This window comes from Lepidochelys olivacea (assembly GCF_965140295.1).
Source record: "Lepidochelys olivacea isolate rLepOli2 genome assembly, chromosome: 6".
NCBI classification, from domain to species: domain Eukaryota; kingdom Metazoa; phylum Chordata; order Testudines; family Cheloniidae; genus Lepidochelys; species Lepidochelys olivacea.
In genome coordinates, this window is record NC_140416.1 from 29,251,343 (window position 1) to 29,268,911 (window position 17,569).

The 17,569-nt window shown below is 41.4% G+C and overlaps 1 protein-coding gene across 6 annotated transcripts in view; it reads right to left on the reverse strand.

The window, feature by feature from the left end:
* Positions 1–17,569, reverse strand: part of RIC3 (RIC3 acetylcholine receptor chaperone) — a 93,108-nt gene that overhangs the window by 44,425 nt on the left and 31,114 nt on the right. For 5 of the 6 annotated variants that reach the window (XR_014712185.1, XR_014712186.1, XR_014712187.1 and 2 more), the window contains exon 1: positions 4,543–4,878. The exons of the other annotated variant lie outside the window; for it this stretch is intronic. Coding sequence is in view for 1 of the 5 variants with exons in the window: in XM_084632277.1 (XP_084488403.1) it covers positions 4,543–4,792 (250 nt within the window). In the remaining 4 variants the exon portion in view is untranslated. Of the gene's footprint in view, positions 1–4,542; positions 4,879–17,569 lie in introns of those variants that run through there. 6 annotated transcript variants of the gene reach the window in all.

Consider the following 17,569-nt stretch of genomic DNA (forward strand, 5'->3'; position numbering starts at 1 on the left):
GGAATGCAAATTCTATTATCATGAGAAATCTACCTTCAAATTATACTTATGACTCTTTATAATTAAGGGTTGCATCAGTTTACGCTTTTCATTATAGGGAGTAAAGAATGAACGGTTTTTCTGACACTCATTGATATTAGGAATTAAAAAAAAAAATCTGATTACTCAGTACATCTCCCTCCCATTTCCTACAATATATTTTCTCATGTTTTGTCCAGTTTTATACGTTATAAGCCAGGGTGCTTCTATCACTTGCTTTTGAGAGACCATTCTACAAACTAATGCACCTCACTAAAAACTAATGCAGTTTTTCCTGATATTTAATCTGAAGTTTTCCTCCAGCCACCAAATCATTTTTATTGCTTTTCTCTAAACAATCTCTAGTTTGCCCATATCTTCCTACTGGGAACTGAATGCATTATTCCAGGCACAGTCAAACCAAACAAAGATCATACCTCTACCTATAGGAGGCCTAAATTATGTTAACCTTTTTCAAGCCACATTACATTACAAGCAGATGTTTAAATCACTGATCATTAACAGGTCTCTGTCTATTTTCTAGGTTTTCAACTCCCACCAGATCTGTGTTTTAGTTATTTTTCTTCACGTGTGTTAGTTTATATTTTCCCCCAATAGGACTTGTTTTATTTTCTTGACACAACTTATGTCACTTGAGCTATTGCTAATTATTAAGGCAATGGTGAAGAAAAGTATATATGCTTTTGGTATAGGCAACTGGTATAATTTCTCCTCAGGATGTACTGGACACAGAATATATTTCTTATATAAACCCAGTTTAGAACTGCTTTTCAGAAAAGGGTTCTTGCTGTGTTCTTAAAAGTTTAAAGTTGGAAGAAAACATTATAATTATGTCACCAAATGATTATGCACACATTTTATAAGATTAAACAAAAATTAAACACTGCAAGGAGAGGGAGCAGGGAGGAGAGAAGGTGTAAAGGACAAGATAGTTACCCTAAAAAGAAAAGTTCTCGCTACCTGGAGCCTCCCTGACCAAAGGAAATTCAAATGCTAATTGTGTCAAGATCCAGTTGCTCAAAACTGATCTAAAGTAGAATCTGTTGTAAGATCAAAATACTGGTGAATGATTTTGATTTTATGATTCAGAATTTTTAAGAAAGAACTAATTGCAAATTAACTGCAAATCCATTGTCCAGGACTAGTTTTTGCAATGCAGATGCAAAGTGGTTTTGTGGTTTGTTTAAAAAAACAAAAACAAAAACAAAAAAAAATAAATAGTGAATAAAATACACAGGATGCACTGCTGAGGACTATATTTTAAAGTACTTCTTTTAGGTGTCTGTATAGGCTTTATTCCTCTAACCAATAACGTATTTCAAACTCTTAAAAATATTTGAAGATTTTACATAATGTAAACAGGCATTGCCGATTTAAGTAGATACAAGAGTTTTGCAAAATAAAATTAAAGTAGCCTTCTACATGACGGCATAGTGGACATTACAAAGATACATCACCCATGCTGCTAAAGGCCTACATTAGTGTGGTTTACTGCTTTCTTAAATGAAAAAAATACTGCTTTACTGAGACAGTAGTTGACATAGCCACTAAGTTATAGACTTTAATGATAAATCTCTTTTAGACAATGTCTGATTCTAACAAATAGCAGAAAACTATAAGCATGTTTTATTCAAACTAAAGTTGAGGCATTTGCGTTAGGTTTAAAAATGACATCATCTGATTGAATTTCTAGGGCATTTAAACAGTAACTACAATATCAGTTTGTTCAAGAGGACAACTAGTGACAAGAAAATGAATCAAAGCTATTTAATTAAAAGAAAAGGAGTACTTGTGGCACCTTAGAGACTAACCAATTTATTAGAGCATAAGCTTTCGTGAGCTACAGCTCACTTCCTCAGATGCATATCGTGGAAACTGCAGCAGGCTTTATATATATACAGAGAATATGAAACAATACCTATTCGGTCAGTTTGGATGAGCTATTACCAGCAGGAGAGTGAGTTTGTGTGTGTATGGGGGTGGGGGGGATGTGAGAAAACCTGGATTTGTGCAGGAAATAGCCCAACTTGATTGTCATGCACAATGTGTAAAGAGTTGTCACTTTGGATGGGCTATCACCAGCAGGAGAGTGAATTTGTGTGGGGGGGTGGAGGGTGAGAAAACCTGGATTTGTGCTGGAAATGGCCCACCTGATGATCACTTTAGATAAGCTATTACCAGCAGGACAGTGGGGTGGGAATAGGTATTGTTTCATATTCTCTGTGTATATATAAAGCCTGCTGCAGTTTCCACGATATGCATCTGAGGAAGTGAGCTGTAGCTCACGAAAGCTTATGCTCTAATAAATTGGTTAGTCTCTAAGGTGCCACAAGTACTCCTTTTCTTTTTGCGAATACAGACTAACACGGCTGTTACTCTGAAACCAGCTATTTAATTGAGATTTACTTATTTTTTTTTTTATGGAAAAATAAAGTTTAGTCTGTGTAACAACTGTAATGAAACCACTGACATCAAACTGAAAAGTAGACTATAAACTTAAACTGAAGTTGTGCAGCTGACAGGGTTACATCCTCATCAGAGTAAGTCATCTGTGGTCAGTCCCAGAGGCTGCTGAGCACTGTCCCTGATCCACCAACACACAAACTCAAGCTTAAATTTAAGCATGAGAGTAGCTCTACTGAAGTCAAGAGCTTAGTGTTCTGATGGATTGGGGACAGAGAGCTCAGCACCTTGCTAGCTCAAGTCCTTAACAAAAAACTAATACCAGACATAAGCATTTTCTTTCTGCCTTCCATGTTGAAAGTGAGATGACAAAACTACATACAAAAAAAGCTTGTAAAGCTGTACTGAAGTCATTTGCAAATATGAACATTTGCAACAAGTTTTGATTTGTGTACCTCTACTAGATACCTCAGGGTGCAAAATAGTGTCTAGCAAGTTTGCCTTTATAAGAACATCTTTCAGTTGCTTACAAAAGTTATCCCAGGAAAAGTAGAATTAGTAAGATTATTTAACTATATGATCATATCAATGTCACAGAACTAGAAGAAAACGGAATTGATCAGAGGTGGTGTACAACGAAGTCACCTTATTAAATCCCCATTCCCGCAATTAGATCTACTAGCGTGGATCCCTGCCCCCATGCAGAGCCCCACTGATGAAGACAGGACTCTGCACAAGGGGTCTCTCTAGTGGATTATGATTGCAGAGTAAGGGACAAAGAGGTAAATGTAGCTCAATTAGTGCAATATTTAAAAAAATAATTGTACTGTACATAAATATAATCCTAACTATATGTCATGTAAAATGGTCATTATAAAAACCTGATAGATCGGTAACAAAATCAGAAATAATATTGGAATAGGAAACTAAACAATGTAGGTGATTTAAATGAATTTTTATTTCATGACACTTCAAAAGCAAAATGTAAAAACATAAGAAAATGACTTTCAAATAAATGACAACACAACAAATGAAGGATATTGTAATTTGCTCTCCCTTTACATAACTCAGACAAAATTTACTACACACATTAAGAAATAAAACTCAAATGAAACTTGAGAGTTTTGATTAAAAGGTTTTTGGGAAAGAAGAAATGTAAATCATGTCAGAGATGGGAACACTGAGCTACTACTCCGCCTTTGAAATTCCACGGTATACAAAAGATCTCTGAAATGAGAACAAGAACAGGTGAGATGGAAAAACATTTGGGTGAATTATATAATACTTTTCATTCCAAAAAGCCACCAACGCATTTTATACAAGCATTGCACAAACACCATGATAGAAATGAAAGCTGTAACCTTGCGGGAGCAGAGCTGCAGCCAAACAGACACTATACAATACTAGGGGCGAATTTCTGGCCAGACAAACATATGCTTACAAAACAGTGCAATGAAATGATCATTTCAACTTGCAAATCTGCAGATCCCATAGTACTTTACACCCATAAGTGAGAAATGCAAAGTATTAATATGACTCTATGCCTACCTACAGTAGTATTTTAAACTTGGTACCTAAGCTTTTTATTGCTACCAGTTAATGCTAAATGTAACTCATTATGAGACTCTTGGAATTATAAACATCATCCATAAACACACAAAGCGCCTTGTGACCCGCTTTTTGCCATGTTTTGTGCAGCACCTAGCACAACAGGGCCTTGGTCCAAGACTAGGGCTCCTGAGCGGTAGCTAACACAAATAATAAAACGCTGCCAGTTGTGGGTGGTGCCGAGACCAGGCTAGTCCCAGTCTAGGTGGGTTTCCCTACGGTCGGATGAAAGCGGGGGGCGGAGGGGCAGAAGCTTCTTTTGCCGGGGAAGCTGCCCGGTGGGATCAGACACAGCAAGCAGCAGACACCTCCCCCGTCCCCTCTGCACACAGGGGCCCAGAGCTAGAGCGGGCCACCCACCCAGGGGCCTCCGCGAGGAAGGGGGTGCATAAGACGGGGGAGGGGCGGGAGACCAGCCCCAGGCGTAGGGGTGGCCGCTCAGCAGCCGAAGCCCCTGAGGGCGCGGGGCCAGACCCCAGGGAGGCCTCTTACCCTCGGGCGGGGTAGGCGGCGCGCTGCCGGGCTCCTGCCTCCCGCCCCGGGACAGGAAGGTCCGAGGCAGGAGCAGCGAGACGCACAGCACCAGGCACGAGACCATCGCCACCTTCCGGACGGTCGGATACGACATGGCCGCCCCCGACGGCCGCACGCGCCAGAGACAGACGAGCCAACCGCCCCCCCCGCAACCGATCGGAAACCACGGAGCGCCACGGGAACCGGCAACCGGCCCCAAGAGTAACATCCGGGCTGCGGCCCGTGACGTATTTCCGGCGCGTGCTGCCTGGGCCCTGGGGAAGGTGCAGGCTCAGACTCCGCCTTCCTCGCAATTGGCTGATTATCAAGCGTGTCCGAGCGGCGGGAGCATGCGCACTAGCGACTGCCGGGCTGGTGCCGCCCGCTGCCCTGAGTGGCTCGGGTCAGCCTCTGCTGCTCCCCGTCCCCGAGCCGCGCCGAGCCCAGCCGAGCCGAGCCCGGGGGGAGGGGCGGAGCCATGCATCTCCACTGCGCCGACGGCGCGAGTCGGAGCCCGCCGAGCTGGGAGTCAGGGGGCTCAACTCCTCCGAGGCGGAGTTTCCAGTTTCTTCGGTAGGGTCTTCTCCCCTCAGTGAGCATCGTGAGCGCGACAGCCGCACCCTGGAGACCGGGCCCCCGTGTGCTCCCCGCTTCTGGGCTTCCCGTGTGTACGCACCGCCTCACCGCCGCTTACACGCTGGTGGGCTGGGGCCGTAGATAAGGGGGGGACATGGAGGGTGGGTGAGTCCCTGGAATAAAATTCGTCACCTTGCTGCTACTTCCCCTTCTGGGGCAACTGCAAGGGGAACCTTGTGGAGTTTTCCTTTTCCTACAGGCTTTACCCCAGGAATGAGCGATCCAGCTCACTCCGTGTAACTGACATGTAAGGTTAATGCGTTATCGTAGGCCAATAAGCATCCTTTGTATGCTGAATAGCCTATCTCGCTATGTAATTTTTTCTCACTGTACACTTTTCCTCACTCCCACCCAGAGGTTTGGTTCTGTGTCCTATGCTAAGAAAGGCAACAAGATGGTGTATGTGCAAGGCTAATGGAGTGCATACAGGTCTTAGCAACACATTAAGAACAAAAACAAAATGCAAATGAGAAATGGTGGTTTTTGACAGCTGATAACTTGGCCTAACCTAAATTATTCTTTATCAGGATAGAAAATGTCACCTCCCTGCCCCAGGACTATCCCCCTCCTAAATTTCAAAGAGCTGCTGCAGATACTGGAAGTATTAGACTTAAAAAAAAATAATGGAAGATGATAGGCAATCTAACTATGGGGTCACTGCTGCACCCCCTATAATATATGTAATGATGGTGGTGTCTGGCATGAAGATTTTATTGGCAGTTGTGGTTTACAACTTGTTAGTAACCTCACCTTCCCAGTGCAGGGGAGAGTGGTGCAAACAGTAAAGGACACTGAGAGAGTTTAAAAACCATTAAAGTACTTTTTTGTATCCTTCCACTTGTAATGCCAAGTTTCCTCAATATCATGAATCCAAATGTACAGACTTCAAGGAGAGGGATATCCATGTTCCAAACGCCAGTGTCATTTGTACCTCTGCCAATACACCTACAGCCCAAAGAGATAGTGATAGCTCAGTGGTTTGAGCATTGGCCTGTTAAACCCAGGGTTATGAGTTCAATCCTTGAGGGGGCCACTTAGGGATCTGGGGCAAAAGTTTGGGGATTGGTCCTGCTTTGAGCAGGGGGTTGGACTAGATGACCTCCTGAGGTCCTTTCCAACCCTGATATTCTGTGAGATGTGAGAAGTTACCTTACAAACAGATTGCCTGTCAATTAAGTGGGTTAAGAGATTTATTGAAAACAGAGGAAGGGATAGTAAAACAGAAGTGGTTTGCATATCACATTTAGCTTCACACATCTCATAAGCTGGAAATGCCCAAGGTACAGCAAAAGAATCATTTCTTAAATATATATACTTCTGACCATTTGCTCCTCAACCTAATGCAGCCTTATCTTGGCTGTCCCAGAGAGCTTTCCAGACCTGTTTATCAAGTTCCTTAATCCAGGACAGCTCCCTGGTGATTGAGTTTCTCATCAGGTTGAGAGAATAAACATTTCCACAATTAGTGGCTGAAATCAGGGGTGCCATTCAGAAAAAATGCAAAGAAATACAATGACCAGTCCCTTCATTCTGATAACATCACCTATCTTCCTGGCTCCTAGTTAAGTATTTCAAAGATCACTTCACAGTTCTTTACTTTAGCCATGTTCATTAGTCAAAGGTGGTTGGATTCTAAGGTAAGTATCCATTGTCCTTGGCAATAGATATTACATCATGCCTTCTGTCTAGCTGTATCCAGATAAATTTGTTAGTCTCTAAGGTGCCACAAGTACTCCTTTTTGCAGATACAGACTAACATGGCTGCTACTCTGAAACCAGTCTGTATAGTGGTGTCTCCAAGTGGCAAGAATAGATTTTTCTTGCTATAAATCCCTCAGACTCCACTTACTGTGAAACAGTGTTGACAAACCCCAGACCCTCTGTCAGTATGATACAATAGTATAGTGTTCAGGTCCAATATTTTGTGAGCAAGGCTAGCAAGTACTCTATCCCACTGGAAAGAAAAAAATCTCACTTTTTCAACAGGCACTATAAAACTCCTGTTTCTAGTCCTCTGATGTTGTCATAAATATAAAGGGAAGGGTAAACCCCTTTGAAATCCCTCCTGGCCAGGGGAAAGCTCCTCTCACCTGTAAAGGGTTAAGAAGCTAAAGGTAACCTCGCTGGCACCTGACCAAAATGACCAATGAGGAGACAAGATACTTTCAATAGCTGGGAGGAGGGAGAGAAACAAAGGGTCTGTGTGTCTGTCTATAGTTGGTCTTTGTCGGGGATAGACCAGGAATGGAGTCTTAGAACTTTTAGTAAGTAATCTAGCTAGGTATGTGTTAGATTATGATTTCTTTAAATGGCTGAGAAAAGAACTGTGCTGAATAGAATAACTATTTCTGTCTGTGTATCTTTTTTTGTAACTTAAGGTTTTGCCTAGAGGGGTTCTCTATGTTTTTGAATCTAATTACCCTGTAAGATATCTACCATCCTGATTTTACAGGGGGATTTCTTTATTTCTATTTACTTCTATTTTTATTAAAAGTCTTCTTGTAAGAAAACTGAATGCTTTTTCATTGTTCTCAGATCCAAGGGTTTGGGTCTGTGGTCACCTATGCAAATTGGTGAGGCTTTTTATCCAACATTTCCCAGGAAAGGGGGGGTGCAAGTGTTGGGAGGATTGTTCATTGTTCTTAAGATCCAAGGGTCTGGGTCTGTGGTCACCTAGGCAAATTGGTGAGGCTTTTTACCAAACCTTGTCCAGGAAGTGGGGTGCAAGGTTTTGGGAAGTATTTTGGGGGGAAAGACGTGTCCAAACAGCTCTTCCCCAGTAACCAGTATTAGTTTGGTGGTGGTAGCGGCCAGTCCAAGGACAACGGGTGGAATATTTTGTACCTTGGGGAAGTTTTGACCTAAGCTGGTCAAGATAAGCTTAGGAGGTTTTTCATGCAGGTCCCCACATCTGTACCCTAGAGTTCAGAGTGGGGGAGGAACCTTGACAGATGTGTTGCAGGGGATCAGTACTTAAATCTGGATCTCAGCAAGTTAGAGGGAGAATTATGCATGTCCCTTGCCCACCTGCTCTCCATCTGCTGATCCCCATCTCTAAGTCTGGGGGAAGAACAATGCAACAGAGGTGGCACTCTTTCCTTTAACATCCCCAAGCTAGGATGTAACCAGGTTCCTGCCCTGGTGATTCTGGACACAACTCACCCAGCTGCAGATCACCACTAGTATGTGTCTGTCCCAACAAGGTCCAGTAGAGTGGTGCTTTGGCTGGAGCATTTCAGAAAAAAAAAATAAGCACAACTCAAACCCAGGATCATCCCACAAACCTTCAGTGAGGCCCCACCCCTCTATTCAAGGTTTGTCTCCCAGTCTTTGCTTCTGCCAACTCCCATCCAAAAATCTAGTCATCCCTTCCAGGAGAGCCAATCCAGCTGGCAAGCAAGCACCATCTCAGGCATACAACCAAACTTCTCTCCCACCAAGAGAACTAGAGCTCTGTTCTCCTTCCTGATCAGCCCTGAATTAGGATAGGCCTTCTTCTCTTATCTTCCTAGTCCACACCTCACACTGGGTGCAGGTGTAGTGGGGTAGGGCCAGCTGGGTCCACAGGCATTCCCTAACCCTTTCATTACCAGTGAAGAGCCTGTCTGCCTCTTCAACCCCTTCATTGCCTCTGTGGGACCTCTCTGGCTCATCACACAAAGATCTGTGGATTGTTCATTCCCTCATCCATAATATGCAGGGGAGATTGTTTGGGTTCTGTAGGATGTAAAGCATTTCTTGTGAGCTGCTGGGTGTCCTCTGCTCTTCTTTCACTTCAGTAGGATTTTAGGGGGCACTCAACAGTACTCAGGTGGCTTTGAGCACTTTTCAGGATTGGGCCTTGAGTTCTCTTTTTGAGGAAAATAACAGAAGCATTCGTTTTGAACACACACATAATGTTTGTGGACTATATGAGGAAAAACCTAACATTTGGGTATATCAGGTTGGATAAAAATGCTCTTAATTATTTCAGAATCCAGTAGGCTATCTTGAGATTTTTAAAGGGTTTTGCAGCAAGTCTTTATTTAAAATTGACTAAGTGGTCAAGACTTAATAAGGTTATTTCCACTTACGCATATTCCATTTTTTGGTGACTAAACATCCAACAAAGTTCTCAGCAGAATGTCAGTTCAAACTTGCAAAAAACTATGGATCATACTTTTCTGAAGGAAAGATGTAAGAAGAAAGAGTGCGAGAAGATTACAGCAAGGAGTAATTTTGGATCCACTATTTACAATACAGGTTTCAGAGTAACAGCCGTGTTAGTCTGTATTCGCAAAAAGAAAAGGAGTACTTGTGGCACCTTAGAGACTAACCAATTTATTTGAGCATGAGCTTTCCTGTAGCTCACGAAAGCTCATGCTCAAATAAATTGCTTAGTCTCTAAGGTGCCACAAGTACTCCTTTTCTATTTACAATACAGAGTATTGTTTGTATATTTATGTATTCAATGCACTTTGGTACACTTCTTTAAAATGTTTTTTCCTAACTACACCAAGAAACACTCATTGAAAGGGGTCTACATTAGCTATTTCCCCTTAAAATTTCCCATTGCTGTCTAACCCCATTCAGAACAAATCTTGATGACTTAGCAATTAAAATTCCAGCAGCTGCCTGGGATTTGTCTGCTTACGAATTGTTACTAGCACAGCTGGAGCTGCTACAGTGGAAAAAAATAGCAGGGGGAAAAAAGGCAAATTTTGACAATGCCTTGATTACTGTGTCCATCTGTACTGCGTATTTACTGAATCCTTCCGTGAGTGCATTTATTTAAATATAAAGGAAAGAACTAAAAATCTGTCCCAACTACTAAAACTGCTAAAAACATCCTGGAATATATTTGGAGTGATTTTTTTCAGGAGGCAGTGTGAAATCTGAAGATTGCAAATAATTTGTAAGCGTGGGCTGCTGTTGTGTAAGCCGTCTCTCACACTACGTTTCTAATAAACTCTACTCTGCTCTCACTATTGCTAGGATGAGAGAGGTTCTGTGTTTATACTGGTTCATTCTCACAATCATAGGCAGAAATTGCATCACATCAAATTAAATGTCATGGTTTTGTATTTCCATTATATTTATATTACTGTAGTTGAATTAGACTATTTTCCAGAGGGTCTGGGTTGCAACTGCTGTTTTTAACTCATTTTCCACAGGGAATTGAACTTGAACCGAGGACTGACCTGCTTTCCACTAAGGCACAGCAGATCACTACGAAGGCACAACACTGAAAGGTCTCAAGTTACTATAAAAGTAAAATCACAGTGTAAGGACTTCTGAACACTTGGAAACCATTCTAATGGTTCTAGTAATTGTTCTTCTACAATGCTTCACCTCTGGGGAGAGGGCAGCCTTTAGCTGATTTCCCATTAATGAGAGCCCCTGTGGACTGTCTCCTTCGACAGCCCAGTAGGTCTTTTACCAATTCTCAGTGGTCTTGTCACAGTCTTAGTGGGACTTATTGACCACTCTCTGTAGACTTCTTCCTCCCCGTGGGACTCTTCTTCACCACTTCCTGTGCCCTCAGCAGGTACTGATAAAGGTCTGAAAACCAAAAATGATATGGAGTACTCAATGTCTAGTCACGCTGCTCACCTTAGTGAGGTCACAACAAGCTGCATTCCAAATTTTTAAAAATCCTAAGAAAAAATATGACAGAAGGTATCGCTCACCACTGTTTTTTGTCTATTTTGGAACAATGAGGAATTTAACTTTGGACTGCAGACTCTCTTGATAATAGCAGGGCAGATTCCTTCAGAGGCAAGTGACTGAGGTTAGTATCCTAGCTTACTCCTCAAAGAGTCTTATGCTTCCAAACAGCATCATCTCTGTCTTCTCTGCATTTAGCTTGAACCAGCTGCTTCACCAATGTGCTTTTCTCTTCCAGGCACTATGAAGTCCATATATGAATATTTGTCCTATTTGCTGAGAAAAAAATGTGGAGCTGGTTTTTGTCTTATGATCTCTTGTTGTGGTGGGCACTCACCCATGGAGCACCCCCTTGTGGCCCAGTGCGGAACCGCATGGTAAATCTCTGCCTCACTTTCCCCAGTGAGCTTTCAATGAGTTCAATTAAGTGTTTACAAACTGAATGGTGCCCTTTGTGGGGTCTGATTTATTTAATCAAAGACCAAACAAAAACACACGGAAGTCTTCACTTGAGTGTCCTAGCTGTGTGGAGGGTCTGGGGGTTAATCTTAGTCGGTTTGCCCCATTTGAGTCCATCCATCTCCTCCATATAGGCTCTTTACTACTAAGGCCCTCTGAACCCAGCCACCACCTGCCACAGCAAAGGTTTCCTTCTCTTGACTCAGGGCCCCTTTAGAGGTCAAATCACTGCAGCTCTTCTTTGAAGCAGTGTGTAATTAATCTGGGATCTGGACCATCAACTGCTGTCTGGTAAGGTCATTCTACTGAGACCAGGCCTCCTATGGGCTTGGCACTTGTAATTCTCCCCTTTTCAGAACCTCTTCACTCTAGGAGTATGTTTCCTGAATTCTCTTTCCTGCTGAGCTCCCTAGCCAGCTCCCTAAGAAGTCCCTTTCCTGAGGAGCTGTCTGTCTTCTGGCACCCCTTGACAGAGGGCCGGCTACCCTGAGACATCTCTCCAAGACATTTCATGTATGTGACAGAATCAATCCCTGCAGAACCCACAAATGAGAATTTTTGGGGAGGATAAGGAAAGTCCATCATGACTGACACATGTTTGCTGCTACCTTCACAAAGATTTTATTGAGGATGAATTGGAGACAGGCCAGTAGTTGGTGTTCCACTACTCACTTAGGGCCAGATTCTGCCACCCTCAATGTTAGGTGGCAGAGTGTGGCCCTCCCTTCGTTTGAGTTGATAAATGTCTTCTAGTGATGTAGAATTTAAATTACTTTATAGCTACATAGCACAGTCTATGGATCAATTACTGTTATTTATTTTCTTTATCTCTGAAGATTAAAAGGTAATGTTCACTCAACAAAATACCGTTTAAGCTTAATTAAAAGTGCAATATATAGAGATGATCCGTAGAATGAGTTTTTGTGATTACAAGTAAAAAATATGGTATTTTCCTGGGTAAGTATTATCCATTGGAAATTAGGTAAACTTTGTGCTGAGTGCAACATATGGTGTAGTTAATTACATTTGCTGTTTTAATACACATGGCAAGAAATCTTTGAAATAGCTTGAAACTTTTGATTTTCAAAACTGTTGGACTTCAGTTTACATTTAGATTTGAAATTATCTTTCTATAGTCATTCAAACATCAAACTGGATTACAGCTTCATGTGTTGAGCCAGAACAAATATCTGCCTAACACTATCAGGCTGGCTGTGAGATCTTGCACCAGCTTAGAACAGTGATTCTCAAACTTTTTTACTGGTGACTCCTTTTACATAGCCTCTGAGTGCTCCCCCCCACCATCAATTAAAAATGCTTTTTTTATATATTTACCACCATTATACATGCTGGAGACAAAGCAGGGTTTGGGGTGGAGGCTAACAGCTCGTGACCCCCCATGTATGAACCTTGCGACCCCCTGAGGGGTCCTGACCCCCAGTTTGAGAACCCCTGGTTTAGAAGAATCAGCTTACATGAGGTTGAAGTTTCACAGGACAAAGCCTTTGCCATTCCAGAAGCAGTATCAGTCAACTCAAACAGGAAATCAGTAGCAAAGCAGGGCACTCTGTATGTCAACACTATTTCCATTTTAACTTTATCTTTGGACATGCACTCAAGATAGTTAGACTGCTTGTAATAGGTCAGAGGCAACTAACAGATCTCTAGCACCTCCCTGAGCATCCCTATGCTCAGGCTGCAATGAATAACTCTCAGGAGACAATTGCACTATTAGCAGTCCTAAGAGTGACATTGAATCAGTGATGGTTAATATATGGATTTCCATGAGGAAATCATTTAACAGCATGGAACAGAGGATAGTATCACTATCTGCTAGCAGACTCTTCTTGACATAATACAAGTGGAAGGAATAGAAAATTCCTGTCAAGGACTGCTTGTTTTCTAACTTCCCCTTCCTTACTTTTCACAACAGAGAGGAATGGAAATACCCACTATGCTCAAACTCATTTTCCACACACTGGATAATCAAATCCCCAGTCAGACTATGGAAGCACTGTACAGTGACCACTCAGGAAGCATATGATAGTTGTTGAGCTCACAGTGTAAGGAAGATGAATAAGTTGAGTGCATAAGAACATAAAACATTTTTTTTTCTGAAATAAATGTTCTAGTTTGTTTGTTTAGTTGGTGCAAGACAGTTGCAGCAATTATTATTTATATTTTTATTTAACAACTTATAATATAGTCAGCAAATAAAGATCCAGCAACTAGTAAAGTGGAAGAACAGTCAACCATAACAAAGAAAATAAGATATACTGGTAGGAAGATCAGGACCCAGTATAAATTCTTCTGTCCCAAAAATTATTGTTAAAAGAATAATTTTCCTCCTTCACCCAAATCTTCATCTCCTTCAGTAAAAAATTTAAATGCATAAGGTATGTAGAATCAAACTCCATGAGTATTAGGGACCCAATCCTACATCCACTGAACAAACTTCCATTAACTAAACCAAAAACAGCATCTGGTCCTTATCATGTACAAATATAGGTATGGAAATAGGATAATAAACAAACAGAATAAGCAAAAAGATGAAAGCCTTGTAAATATGTGTTATGTACTTTGCCTTGTGGGTATAAATATAATCCAATACAGAGTTTCACGAATATGAATACACTGGTTATTCCCACAACACTTTGATAAAGGGTCAGCCTCATGAAGTGTGGGGTTTTTTTTACGGTTATTGTACATTGGATGTTGCTTGCCATCACATAGAAGGAGGTATTTTAAGAAGTGATGTCTGCACAACGGTTGATATTTATTCATGAATCTGCTGTATTGTACTGTGTTCCCTATACAGTCCTTATGGTATTAAAAATAGCAGGATTTATGTGGCAAAACAACTTCCAGCTACTGTAATGTGTGTATGTATTGCATATAATGGATATTAATATCAATACTTCCAACCATTAAGCCAAAATGGTTTATCTTGAACTTCTGAAATTAGACTTTAATTCTATTTATTCCTTATTCATTCTTCCTGACATTGATCCTATCCATTCCTTCCCCCTGCTGATCCTTGCTTTCCAACCATCCCAACTTATCCCTAGCACAGGGTGAATACTGAAAATGCATTCAAGAACATTTGTTCCATTAAGATGCATGAATTTGCTTTGTTGCTCCATGCTTTTATTCATTTGCCGAGAATATTCGTTTGATATTTTTGTTTGCAAAAAAGGTTCATAGAAACAGAAAATGTGCTAATCTGTATGCATCACAAATATTTACACTGCATATTTGAATACTCATGCAAATATGTGTTTGCGCAAATGTTTGCACCACAAATTACTTATTCAAGCCTTTTTCCTCTTTACAAAAGTTTCACTCATCCAGAGAGCAGAAACATTTCCATTTGATTTTGGTAACCAATCACGCAGCACAGCTTGAAGTAAAGAATAACAGCAATAGCACCTGAACAATATATAGGCTGATATCTGTTCACGTAACACATTAATTGAACATTCCTGAATAACAGAAATCCGTAAAAATCAAAGTTCAATTGTTGATAGTTTTGTGAACAGAAATATGGTGTGAAATTAGTTGAATGAATCATCTTGGGTCTGCTTGTTTCATTTAATCATATCCGAGAGGGGACTTAAAAATCTGGGTCTAATTTTGCTGTGATTTATACCAGTGTAAATTAGGAACAATTCCCTTGAATTCAACAGTAGTACACTGATGTAAAAGTGCCACGAATGAAAAAAGAACCAGGCCCAGTGTCTCTCAATGGTTTGAGTTTCTTGGAGCGCTGATTTGACTCTGCAGTCCAGCACTAAAACTTATGCAGATTTGAAAAAGACAAGATGAGTAGCAGTGTAGAAGAGAAAATTCTAAAAGTAAAAAGCCAAATTCTGCAGTTCTTTCTAAGGCCAAACTCCTTTGGAAATCAGTGGGAGCCTTTCCTGAGTAAGAATGTAAGGCCAAAACATCGAGCACCTAAATACCTCTGATAGGCTCCAGAGCTCTTAAAAGCTGTGAAACTGACAGCATCAGTCCATATGCTCCACCAGCATTGATTGCTGAGATTCTCCAGAGCAGATCTCTGCAGCTCCTCTGCCAAGAGAATATTGTGAGTAGGGAAGATGTATAGCCAATGGATTAGTGAACTATTTGGTTCCACTGAGATTCCTAAGTAGGGATAGCTGTGGGCTATATTACAGTAACTCCTCACTTAACATTGAAGTTGCATTCTTGAAAAATGCGACTTTAAGTGAAACGATGTTAAGCAAATCCAATTTCCCCATAAGAATTAATGTTAATTGGGGCTGGGGGAGGGGTTAGGTTTCAGGGAAATTTTTTTCACCAGACAAAAGACATTATATCCATATACAGTATAACCTTTAAATAATTTTAAACAAACAATTTAATACTGGTTTCAGAGTAACAGCCGTGTTAGTCTGTATTCGCAGAAAGAAAAGGAGTACTTATGGCACCTTAGAGACTAACCAATTTATTTGAGCATGAGCTTTCGTGAGCTACAGCTCACTTCATCGGATGCATACTGTGGAAACTGCAGCAGACTTTATATATACACAGAGAATATGAAACAATACCTCCTTCCACCCCACTGTCCTGCTGGTAATAGCTTATCTAAAGTGATCATCAGGTTGGGCCATTTCCAGCACAAATCCAGGTTTTCTCACCCTCCACCCCCCCACACAAATTCACTCTCCTGCTGGTGATAGCCCATCCAAAGTGACAACTCTTTACACAATGTGCATGATAATCAAATTGGGCCATTTCCTGCACAAATCCAGGTTCTCTCACCCCCTCACCCCCCTCCCAAAAACCACACACACAAACTCACTATCCTGCTGGTAATAGCTCACCCAAAGTGACCATTCTCCCTACAATGTGCATGATAATTAAGGTGGGCCATTTCCAGCACAAATCCAGGTTTTCTCACATCCCCCACCCCCATACACACACAAACTCACTCTCCTGCTGGTAATAGCTCATCCAAACTGACCACTCTCCAAGTTTAAATCCAAGTTAAACCAGAACATCTGGGGGGGGGGGTAGGAAAAAACAAGAGGAAATAGGCTACCTTGCATAATGACTTAACCACTCCCAGTCTCTATTTAAGCCTAAATTAATAGTATCCAATTTGCAAATGAATTCCAATTCAGCAGTTTCTCGCTGGAGTCTGGATTTGAAGTTTTTTTGTTTTAAGATAGCGACCTTCATGTCTGTGATTGCGTGACCAGAGAGATTGAAGTGTTCTCCGACTGGTTTATGAATGTTATAATTCTTGACATCTGATTAATACTGTACTCACCAATGATGATTGTGACGCTTAGTTGAGGTAGTGGAGTCAGAGGGTGGATCGTCCGGCTGCTCCTCTTGCTGTTATTGCTGAACTTTCCCAACTCGAAAAAACACATCTAGAGATTGTTGTTTTGCTTTCCTTTTTTTTTTCTTGGTAAATTTCTTTACAGCAATTCATTACCTCACCAACTTCCCTAATCAATTTGGAGCGACGTTCCCTGTTAGAATCGTCATCACTGCTAGGCACTGCACGATCACTTGCTGGGCATTTTTGACTCATGATGCTGGGTGATACAATCACATGTTAGAAATGTTCAGGGAACACTTGTACTGAGACAGCGTAAACAACAATGGCTGCCACACTGAAGTGGGAGCGTCGCTCGGCTTACATCACAAAGTAGTTACCTACTAGCAGGCGGCGGCCAAACAACATTATAACTGAACATTGCACGACTTTAAACAAGTATGTTTTCTAATAGATCGGTGACGTAATAATGAAACAACGTTAACCGGGACAATGTTAAGTGAGGAGTTACTGTATCTATGTCTTCCCATGTGCCATATTAGTGCTGTACAGGGAGCCTGGACTGAGGATTATGTCCCTAAACCCCTTCCACTCAGTTGGTTCTTCCCCATATTAGGAATTTAAAGATTTGACCCCAAATAAGTAGAGATGCGGCTGCAAATTCCATAGAGACTGCCTGCTTTCCAGCTATCTGGTGAGCCCGGGATCAGAAAAAGGAGAATCATGGTATTCTACAGAGTAAAATATGACCCAGAGTGAAGGCCTTGTGTGAAAATGGCTGGCTTAGTCTATGTTCTGGCAAGTGGTGAGGTAAAGACTTTTCCTTGCATCTTCTTTGCCGATTACCTTTGCTGTAGTTAGTGGGCACTTGGATTCCTTGGGCTCTTCTGTCAGAAATAAGGAAAATAGTTTTCTGCTCCAATTAATTAAACAAATAGATATAAATTCCCTACT